Genomic DNA, 11,768 nt, shown 5'->3' on the forward strand with positions numbered 1-11,768 from the left:
TACAAATGTGGGTGAGGGGAGGGGATAAGAAGGAATAAGGGTAGAAGGAAAGTGGAAGAGGGAAGAATAGTTTTGGTCTGCGGTTTATAAAATGTATCATTTGTATACAGAGAAAAAAGATTTGTGATAGCAACCGAATTTGTTGCCAATCGAATGATTCTACTTTAGTAATCGAATTTAACAGTTGTGGCTACAAAATTTTAGAAGGGGTAACAAAACTTGGGTTCCTTCAACCGAAATTCTTCTTTATCAACTGACTTTTGTTGATAAAACCGAAAAATTCGATTGTGTGCAGAATAATTCGATTGGGAACAAATTCGGTTGCTATCACAAATCCATATTCTCTGTGTAGTAGCTAACAGAAATCCTATCACTAATATCATCCTATTGCGACCACTCGTTTCAAGTGTATCACAAGGTACTGGCCATTGGTTGTCCCGTCTCCTGTTATTAGCATAGCTATACCAAGACTTTTAGACCATTTATAAGAAAATGTATCATGAAGTATTGATATCGATCGAGCAACATCAGTAAGCATTTGTTTAAAATGTATCACAGGTCTCGATGATGGCTCCCCCTATCAGCTACTTGGGACGCATCCGATAGGAGACTGACAACTCCATACGAATTTCACCATACCTTCATAATATCGGACACAATTTATTAAGAATTGTATCCAAATTCTGTTGAACTATTTATTGTTCAATATTCCAAAGCAATATCTTTTCAAAAATAATGGATTTAGAATTAACAAGTAAGAAAGTATGGTCGGTCAAGCCCGACCATATAATACCCTACACCAAGTAAATGAGTAAAAATATTTGTCTTTTAAAATATCAATAATTTATATTCGTGAGTGATTTTCGGAAGTGGGCCTTATATGGGAGCTATGACCAATTATGGACCGATCACCATAAAATTAGGTCGTGTGATTTATGTCTATATGAAAGTTATTTATATTGAATTTTGTGTATATACCAACATTTTTAAGTGATTTAAGCACGTTAAAGTGATTTTCGGAAGCGGGACTATATGGGAGCTATGACTAATTATGGACCGATCGTAACAACATTTGGTAACATGATTTTTGTATATATAAAACTTATTTGGAGCGAAATTTGTGTAGATACATATATAAATTAAACATTTATGACCGATAAAGTCCAATTTCGAGAGGACATTTGTATGGGGGCTAGGTGAAATAATGGACCGATTTCAGCCAGTTTCAATAGGCTTCGTCCTTGGGCCGAAAAAATTATATGTACCAAATTTGATCAAAATATCTTCAAAATTGCGACCTGTACTCTGCGCACAAGGTTTACATGGACAGCCAACCAGCCAGCCAGCCAGACGGACGGAGGGACGGACATCGTTTAATCGACTCAGAAAGTGATTCTAAATCGATCGGTATACTTTAAGTTGGGTGTTAGACCAATATTTTTGGGCGTTACACACATCTGCACAAACGCATTATACCCTCCCCACTATGGTGGTATAGGGTATAAAAAGTTGAAAAAGTGTTCAATTTTCGTTGCTTCCTAGAAAAGAATTTCTTGTGGAACTTTTAATGCTTTTATATTTTTCTGAAAGTTATCTCAGCAAGGATATCTTTAAAATAAAACATGCCTAAACTATGCTAATACGCGTTTCTCTAAGCCGTTCTGAATTTAATATATTTTTTAATGAAATCTTGAATTTAGATCTATACTATAATGTATTCCAAATCAATCATATTATTCTTTTACCAACCCCATACCAAATGTGTTCTTTAGGGTTAAAATTCGAAATTTGCAGGATTTGCTTTCCAAAATCTTATATTTGTTTCCATCTTTACATTTGCTATCATTTTTATGAATTCTACAATTTGTCTAAATATGCAGTACTTTTTAGGTTAGGTTAACAGGCAGCCATCCGGAGCTCACTTGGCTTCATTCAGTTGGTCCCTTTGTGTTGCCTGAAAAGAGCATAGAAAAGAGAGAGAGATAAAAATGAAAAGAGAAGGGGAAAGTAATCAAAGTAAATAGTGTAGGGTATTAAACAGAGATATCAGAGAAAGAGTCAGAGGAGGAAAAAATTAATAAGTTCCTGTCATTTGACGGAGGCGTTAATGCATTCCAACTTCATGTCCGAAAGTTCTGAAAGACTGTCAAAGTAACGATGTCCTAGAAACCTAGTACGTAGATCTCCTAATGCTAGGCAGTGAAATACATAGTGGAAAATAGTCTAATCCTCCTTTTCATTATGACAGCTTCTACAGAAGTTATTGTAGAGCAACCCAAGCCTCATCGCATTGTTGCCAAATTTGCAATGTCCAGATATCACCTCCTTCGTGTTCCTTTATTCTGGTAATCATACAGGTGGGTTAACATCCCCACCTTGTCTGAGCGAGCTCATAGTAAAATTCACAAAGGCTCTGTGGATAACGGAATGTCAGTCATCATGGCGCCTTTTTTCGCCAGATCGTAAGAAACACAATTGCCAATTGTATCTCTGTGTCCACGTACCCATATGAGTACGACTGTTAATTGTGTCTCCATCCTATTTAAGGATGCCCCACATTCGTAGACCAGATTCGATGTCGTTTTCACATCTATCTGAGATTATATTGCAGCTCGACTATCCAGTGTATATATATATCCCTGCCTGATATCTTGTTATAACTGAAACAGTTAGCCGCTCTTTTAATAGCCGATATTTCAGCCTGAATAATACTATTTGGAATTCTAAATGATAACCTAATAGCATTTTCCTGAATAGAGACACCAACGCTAACTCGATCCTCTTTATGGCCGTCATGGTTTTTGGTGTCCTTGCCAAAATATTGGGTTTCCAGAACTGTTTACTGTCTAGATATCTGAATATCTTTATGAACAATACAAGTTCGATTTTGTTCGGTTTTAGACTCAGTCTACTGTTAGGACTCCACCGAATTGGTATATTGAGTGCATTCTCCAACCGCTGTGATATCGTGCATAAATTGACCAAAAGTTACATTACTGACATTTTTTATTCGATTTTTTTGTTAAAACCCACATAGAATCTTACCTCTATAATAAAATATTTGCAAACCTACAATATTTTTATTATTTTCAGAAATATATTATTAAAGAGATTATTCCAACAAAATATCTGTCCAACTTTTAATTGGGGTTAGAGGTTCTTCCAATTGTAACCAATTTTATGTCGGAATTTCGTAGACACTTTCATTGCGATATGTTAATTAAAAAAGAGCCTCTTACATGATAGAAAAATTATGAATATATGATTATAAAAAGCAAAAAATATATGATTAGGAAAAGCAAATTAAACTGTTAAGGGCCATTATTACAACTTGCCTTTATAGTTAAAAGTAACTTTAACAATAGAAAAAGGTACCCTTAAAGTTAACTTTCACTATAAAGGCAAGTTGTATAATGGCCCTAAAACAAGTTTAATTTATGAGAAACCTTTTCTCGTAATTAAAAAATTCTTGAAATTCTTAAAACCTATTTTCCAGATCCGAAGAACGTGGCCTTTCACGCAAACACATTATTGAGTCCGTAAAAGCCAGTTTGCAACGTCTCCAGTTACAATATATTGATATTGTAATTATACATAAAGCGGATGCCATGTGTCCAATGGAAGGTAAATACCAGATCATAAACAAATTATTAAAATAGCTACAAAATAATTTCTCATCCTTAGAAATTGTAAGAGCCATGAATTACATCATTCAACAGGGTTGGGCCATGTACTGGGGTACAGCACGTTGGTCACAGGTTGAAATAATGGAAGCCTATACTAACTGCCGTCAGTTTAATTGTATTACACCAATTGTGGAACAATCCGAGTATCATATGTTTTGTCGCGAAAAGTGTGAACTGTATTTGCCCGAAATGTATAATAAAATCGGTGTGGGCCTGATGGCCTGGGGCCCATTGTCAATGGCATTGAGTGATGCTCAAAATGGGGAGAAGATCTTTTTGCCAAAGGGCTCGTTTAAGACGAAGAGTCATAGTTATTCTTGGACTGAAGATGAAGTTAATAGGAATGTAAGTGGGGAACAATGAACCAAACATTTTTATAAATTGAATGAATTATTATTTGTGTTGAATTTAGGCTGCCTTATCGCCTCAGGGTAGTTGGAATAAGGAACGCATGGAGGAGGGTCGTCGCCATTGTGATCGTCTAAAGGATTTAGCTGCTTTGGCAGAAAAGCTGGGTTGTACTCCAACTCAATTGTCAATAGCCTGGTCGTTGAAACATGAACCCGTACAATGTTTACTTTTAGGTGCCACTTCTGCTGAACAATTGCATCAGAGTTTGCAATCTTTACAGGTAAAACACACAATCTTCAAACTAATATCTATAATTTTTATCTATATCTTGTCTGTTTCGCTTTAGCTACTGCCACGTTTATCGACCAGTGTTATGCTAGAATTGGAACGAATACTAGAGAATAAACCGGTGCGACCGCCGATGATATCGACGCTGGCACTTCGGTGACAATCAGCCTGCCCCCAGGGGCCTCCTAGCCTTAGTGGCGGTGTCGCCGGCGGCAGTGGCATTGGTCCCTGTGGGCAAGAATCACCCAAAAACGATGAGGTCGCAGCGTTTTGCGGTGAGGATGGCGATGCTAAAGATGCCTCTAAACAAGGCTTTTGCGTTATTCAGTGACGAAAGGAGTCCTTAGATATTGATAATAAATTTATAAAAGCAATTAGTAGTAAAACTAGTTTAAGTAGTACCACAATGACAACAACAATAAGTAAACATGATTTACAACAACAACAGCAGCAGCAACAACAGCAATTATTGCTGCTACAACAGCAGCAACAGCAATTATTGCAATTGCAACAACAACATCAGCAGCAGCAACAGCAACGTTTTTCTCAAAATACTACATACAGTTTGGACAATACCATCACCGCATCGGTGGGCTCGGTGGCAACGGCCGCCACCCATCGGCTGGATAGTATTACAACAACAACTCTACCAAATACCATACAAATCGATACATTGAATAATAATTTCGAAAATGACTTCAACACCACACTGACATTACGCTCGCATGCCACCAACAATAACAATGGCGATGTGGGCGAGGCACCGCCTGCCAAGATCCAAAAGAAACGTTCTCTTTTAAACTTCAAGTCATTCGACTTTCACATTAAATCCCTGTACAGTGGTTTACGCAATGGTTCTTCCAATCAAAATAAATCACATTCCCAAGCTACCAATTTAATGGCCGCCGATGGCAGTACCCGTGAAGTTGTGGCAAAGGTTTTGACAGCCGGCATAAATGCCAATGGCAGTGAGTTGAATATTAACGAACTACATCAGCATATACATCAACCCTATAATCGCATGCCTCCCTATTTGAAAATCGAATCGGTTGATAATGAAGAATCGGAGAATTTATTAATCGATTATCCACAATCGCCATACTCGTCACGTCGCAACAGTTCCAATGACGATAATCGTTCGAGCAGCCAACTGATACATCTAACCGGTGATGGTGGTGGTGAACACCAAAATCTCTTGCTACAGCCAACACCACATCGCTACGAAATGTCGCGTTCACAGGCCAGTTCTCCTTCGCCGTACTATCTGTCGCCGCATGCTTTTGCATCATCTTCCCAAAATATGAGACGTTCGTCTACATCGGACATAATGTCCGGTAGTAAACGCAGCGCCTCCTCGTCGACCAGCAACAGTCGACGGCCGAGTACTTCGGATCTATTGCGCAAGGCACGTGAACGTCGCGGTAGTGAGACTCGTATGGGACGCAGTGTTTCGCATGGCGGTCTACCACGTGGTGGTAGTGGTGGTGGAGGAGCTTTTCGTGTGGGACCCGGTATAGGTGGCCGACGTACGAGTATGGCATTTTAAAACTTCCTCTCTCTCTCTCACTCTCTCTTCCCACTTCCCTTTAACCCCCTCCAAACTGTTATTAAAATGTAGTATCTATATTGAAATTAAAACAAACTGAGAAAAACCCAGAAACTTTTTTGTCAAAATATTAGTAATATTAATAATTACAACAACATAATATACTCGTAATAATTGAAAACAAAAAGGTAAGATAAACTTACAAAAATAAAGTGCTTATGATTCGTTTATTTTTTATTCAATAAAAAACAAATATTTCAAAAATTATAATAACAATTTAGTCAAATTTATATTAAAAAAAAATAAAAAAAAACTGAAGAAAAAAACAAATACGAAGCATTAATAAAAAATTAATATAAAAAATTCTTCTTAAGCTTTAAAAGTAATTAATTAAAAATAAATTAATAAATAAATAAAAATAAATAAAGAAAAAACTTTTTTGTAGTTAAGTAAGTTAAAAACAAACTTTAAAAATTGTAAAACTTCAAAAAATAATAAAAAAAAAAATATAAAATTCCAAAAATATATAAAAATTTCTAAAAAAAAAAAATATACTCCCTTTTAGTTATTTAGACATTTATATTTAAAAAAAAAGAATGAACTAACTCAATCATATAATAATTAGTTTGTTTCGTTTTACTCCTAAAACTAAAAGCTTTCAAGACAATATTCATTCAAACATATACATACTTAATTAAATACATAAATATACTCTCCTATAATCCCTTTTAAACTTTATATACAATCAAAATTATCCATTTACATTACATTACATACTTTTCAAAATAATAAAATTATAAAAAGTAAGAATTTTAGATCATAAAAATGGGGCTAATGATTTAAAGCTTTGAAAAAGCTCAATACACAACTTAAAGCAATAAGTATTAGGGTGGCTCTTATTTTGCAATTTTCAATGCTCTCAAGGTCTAAAATTGTTCTCCAAATGTAGAAAATTTGAGCAAAATGGGATAAGTCTAGAGGTTGCAGATTTCATTTTAAGTTTCGAGTTTTGGATCAAAAAAAAAATATTTTCAAATAAATTAAAATACAAGTAAGAGTGCTGTATTCGGCTGTGTCGAATTTTATATACCCTTCACCAAATTATACTTTCAAATTAAATTTTTAAATATTCTTAGTAAGCGAAATTTTATTTTTTTTTTAAAAAAAATGTTTTTCAAAATTTTTTTTTTTCATTTTTGAAATTGTTTTTTAATTTATTTTAAAAAAGGTTTTTGGATTTTTTTTTTAAATTTTTTAAAAATTTTTTTTTAAATTTATTGAAAAAAAATGTATGTCAAAATTTTTTTTCCCTCTTTTGACCAATTGAAGGTCCAACGAAGTTTCGAGTTTTGGATCAAAATAGAAATATTTTCAAATAAATTAAAATACAAGTAAGAGAGCTGTATTCGGCTGTCAAATTGTATATACCCTTCACCAAATTATACTTTAAAATAAATTTTTTATAATATTAGGTAAGCGAAATTTATTTTTTTTTAAAAAAAAATGTTTTTCAAAATTTTTTTTTGAAATTGTTTTTTAATTTATTTTAAAAAAGTTTTTAAAATTTTTTTTTTTAATTTATTGAAAAAAAATTTTTTTTGTGAAAAAAAATTCTGGTTAAAAAATATTTTTCCCGATTTTGACCCATTGAAGGTCCAACTCACTATCATAGCCTTAAATACATCGTTGCAATGAACTTTGAAATATCTATCATTGGATAACCATATTGTCTATATTAATGACTTATTAATCCAGATATAGATCAAAAATAGGCCAAAAAACGAGATTAACCCGGTTTTTTCCTTATATCTCAGCCATTTAATTTTAAATATCAACCGATATATTGATGTATGAATCATGTATTTAAGTTATTTGGGGGCTACGAAAAGTTGATTTCAACATACAGACGGACATGGCTATTCGACTTCGTTATCTATAACGATCCAGAATATATATACATTGTGGGCTCGCAAATGAAAAATGTAGAAATTACAAACGGAATGACAAACTTATATATACCCTTGCCACTCATGATGAAGGGTATAAAAAAAAATTCCAATTAAAAATAGTTTTTGTCATAAGTTAACATAGAGACGAGATGTAATTGGTAAATAGCTCAGTACTTTATACATCCCAGGTAATCTAGCCCGAAGACAATTGACGCTTATGTGTCTCTAAGTAATCTAGAGTGTAGTCACTTCAAACGATTTGCGAGTAATTTCTGGTAACTGGTTAAATACAAATTGTGTTTATATAATTCTCAAGCAGTTTATTCACTTTTTGCTTAAGTATACTGACACTCCATGTAACCTAGCGTGAAGTCAATTGACACTTTAATCACAAAGTATACAGAGATGTCAAATTTGATGTTTCAAAAATTCAAAATCAGATGTGTTAAAGCAAAACGCTATACACACGCGAATATGGTAGACAATGTAATGTAATCAAGACAAAGAAATAAACAAAACAAAACTATGAAAAGGGCAGTTTATAAAGAAAGAGACAAATAGAAAACGAGATTATTTTCTGTCTCGTGACGCCTCTGTATACTTTGTGCTTTAATGTCTCTATGTAACCTAGAGTGTAGTCCCTTTAAAAATTTTGTTTGTTTGTACAATTTAAGATCGTGGTAGCATCGAAAATCCAAAATCGAAAAATAAAGGCCACCCTATTAAGCAAATTCTCTTATTTAAAGTTGTATTTAAGTTGCAGTTTAAGAAAATTCAATTGCGATTTTAAAAACGAATCATTTAGCATTTCTGACAATACTTTATAGAATTATAGACTTTTAACATTGCTTGAATGCTAATGTAGTTTTTTTAATATAGCTTTAGATTTTTCTATGTTTTTCCAAACTTTTTTTTCTACTTCAATGAAACTCTTTTGAGCCATGCTATCATAACTGAAGCTAAAGTAAGAATTTTCTAGGTTAAACATGTCTAGGTTTAACATAAAGATATAACTGAATCGGAAAATTTCACATTAAATGTTTTTCAAAAAGCTTTCACAGCAAAGGGATTAATTATTTTAAATATTTTGTGTGACACAAAACAGGCACTTATTACATGGATTAAGAAGTAATTATATCAATTGTTTAGAAAACAATATTATTATCGAAAAAGTCTATTATCATCTTTGATATATTTTTTTAAAATACAAATACAGGTTTCGCATATGACTTCCTCATTGTGGTGTAAAATCTGTTGCTTTGGACCAAACATTTGAAGTTTGATAGATTACGCAAGGTTAATTTACTTAGAGGTTCAATTAAAAACTTCCTTAATTGCCAAAATCTCTAACTGGAAAACCGCTGTAGTAATTCGGATTTCTCTTTTCTTAATATTCAATATAAATACCAACTAATTATCCACAATGACATCAAAATATATGATTCTGTCTTTAAGATTGATATCTATAATATTTAGTTTGAGGCTCAGATAACTATACAGAATGTTACCAAAATATATTCCTTGATTAATTGAGAATTTATGATTAACCAGTATAACGAGAATGTAGAGTATAAAGTAATATCTGTATAACGGATTTTAGTACTGAATTCCACAACAAGATTTCGGTAGTATTCCTTGGGGGACCTAAAGCTATGGTGATCCGCTTGAGTTAACTCCAAATTTTAATAGAAGAACATAATTCCATCTTAAAGCCCAGACTCAATAAATCCGTAGTAATTGTGACTGTCAAACACATCCTGGATGTCCCAGGAGTTTCACAAAAAAAAATATATTTCTCTGAAATAGTTTTGCGGTCATATAGAATAGTCTTACTTTAAATCATGATGAACCAATAATAGTTCTGGATCAATCAAAAATATTATGTCTTCATCATTTGTAGTGTTTTTTGAAGAAAATTATGATCGACTTATAGATCTTACTGATGGTGTGAGAGCTCCTCCCTTATATCCCCTTGCCTAGCAGAATATACAATAACTTATGACAACATTAACTCCAGTATGTATCCCTCATTATGGATAGTGAAATCTGGTTAATATTATTCGAATCCAAAAGTTCCATGTCGACAGCATGCATCATCTTCTACTGTAATCAATCGCTTACAATCGCTTATTTTTCCGACATCTAAAAGTAAACTATGTAGGACTTAACTATAGTTATATTCTTTGGCTTTAACCTTTTCCAACAAAACATTTTTTATTGTTAAGACTTAGATCTGGTACTACGACCATAAATGCATAACAGAAAGTCAGTTGACAAAGAAGAATTTCGTTTAAAGCAACCAAACTTTTGTTACCTCTTTTAAAATTTTGTAGTCACAACTGTAAAATTCGATCACTAAGGCAGAATCATTCGATTGGCAACAAATTCGGTTGCTACGAATCTGTAGCATTTGGATCATTTGGAATTAGAAAACCATAATTTTTGGCCAAAAATAAACCATTTAGTTTGATTGCTACTTCTTTAAAGACAGTCGAGTCGAAAATTGCCAGAGATAAAATCAGTAATGGTCAATCCTATGGAATCTTAAGATTGTAGCATATGCTTAGTAGTTTGATTAATCCTATATTGAGATAAAAATAGAAAGGAGATACGTCCAATAATGAGTCATAAATAAATACTATTGAATCTTAAGATTTAAACATATGCATTTTTTTAATCATAGTTCTTAACAAAGATACGACTGTCAAGCAGTTTATGCTATAATAAGTAACTGGATCCAGTAGTTGAAGCCCTCATATTCTATGATTCATTTGTATTCTTATACAAAGAAACCTTATTTCACTCAGCTAGTTGCTGCAATGAGTCGAAACATAATAGACAATATTTGAATCAAACAACTCAATAATGATAGTGATTTCAAACCGGCTGAAGGATCTGGTTCACTATAAATCATACGTTATTTGCAGTTCTATATATCACCCCCTTAAAAAATGTTTAACAGAGTTTTGAAAAGCCATAAAAGAGTGAAAGTCATACTAAAACCGTGTGTCTCTCATTCGATATTTTATTTGAATTCCAATAAAAAGTTAGTCATTGAAACGCCTTACGATTGTGACTAAGATTCTGCTGAGGCACAGTTCATCAAATATTTCTGAATCTATATATAGTTTCTTTTGAAAGTGAATACATTTGTGGAAAATACTTATCCTGTTTCCAGACCAAAAATATATACACTACATATGATGTTTTGTCGTCTGTTCCTCCTCTATTCGAAACAAAACTATTTACATAGTTTCAATCATAGAGAATAGACATAGAGCGGAAACTCTCCTGTCAAACACCTAACTCAGTTGTCAAAAACCTAAGTGGTGAGAATATATTAGTAGAAAAAACTATGTGAAAACAAAAACAACTCTCGTATGTGTGATTATTTTGAGTAATTTTTTGGTTTGAGTTTTTTCTAGTTTCCGCTCTATGTTTCTCTATGGTTTCAATACTCCTCCATTATGTTTGAATTAGAATGTGTCAAGTAATGTGTCTTTAATCAATTTGCAAGAATCTACGATATGATTCTTCATCATAGATTTTTAACATTTCTAATGACCACAACAGGATCGTCCAAATTATACTAGCAGGTACAATGCGTATTTGTAAGGTGTACTCGTCCCTGCAACAACTGTCAAAAAATAATGAAAGGAGAATTCACAAATCGTGCTAGAATATATTAAATAGTATATATTTCGTCAAATCTTTACACGCTCGTTTCAAAATTTGCATTATTTTAACTTTTTTAAATTTTTCACTTTCCAAAGCACTCAAACATAAACAAATTTTGACATTTGGGGTGATCACAGCTGATGATCAGCTCGGCTAACGAGTACACCTTATTAAATATACCTTGATTCTGAACAAAATGCAACACTGTGAAGGGGTGACCATGCTGTCATTTTATGCAAAGTAAAGATTACTTCAAATACTATTTATTTG

At 33.0% G+C, this 11,768-nt stretch overlaps 2 protein-coding genes across 2 annotated transcripts in view; both read left to right on the forward strand.

Moving 5' to 3' along the window:
* The window catches only part of LOC135958902 (voltage-gated potassium channel subunit beta-2-like), a 227,339-nt gene extending 222,828 nt beyond the window's left edge, over nucleotides 1-4,511 (forward strand). The window contains exons 4-7 of the mRNA XM_065509846.1: nucleotides 3,497-3,624; nucleotides 3,685-4,031; nucleotides 4,099-4,317; nucleotides 4,384-4,511. Coding sequence (XP_065365918.1) covers nucleotides 3,497-3,624; nucleotides 3,685-4,031; nucleotides 4,099-4,317; nucleotides 4,384-4,485 — 796 coding nt within the window. The 3' untranslated portion in view covers nucleotides 4,486-4,511. The remainder of the gene's footprint in view (nucleotides 1-3,496; nucleotides 3,625-3,684; nucleotides 4,032-4,098; nucleotides 4,318-4,383) is intronic.
* Nucleotides 4,512-4,731: 220 nt separating this feature from the next.
* Nucleotides 4,732-6,202, forward strand: LOC135958903 (putative mediator of RNA polymerase II transcription subunit 26). The gene has a single exon (XM_065509847.1). The coding sequence runs from the start codon at nucleotides 4,732-4,734 to the stop codon at nucleotides 5,869-5,871; it is 1,140 nt and encodes a 379-aa protein (XP_065365919.1). The 3' UTR covers nucleotides 5,872-6,202.
* The last annotated feature ends 5,566 nt before the right edge of the window (nucleotides 6,203-11,768 follow it).

The sequence above is a fragment of the Calliphora vicina genome, chromosome 4, assembly GCF_958450345.1.
Source record: "Calliphora vicina chromosome 4, idCalVici1.1, whole genome shotgun sequence".
NCBI lineage: Eukaryota > Metazoa > Arthropoda > Insecta > Diptera > Calliphoridae > Calliphora > Calliphora vicina.

Bases quoted from the DNA above. Each gene is read 5' to 3' on its own strand.
- LOC135958903 (XM_065509847.1), top strand. From the start codon at position 4,732: ATGACAACAACAATAAGTAAACATGATTTACAACAACAACAGCAGCAG.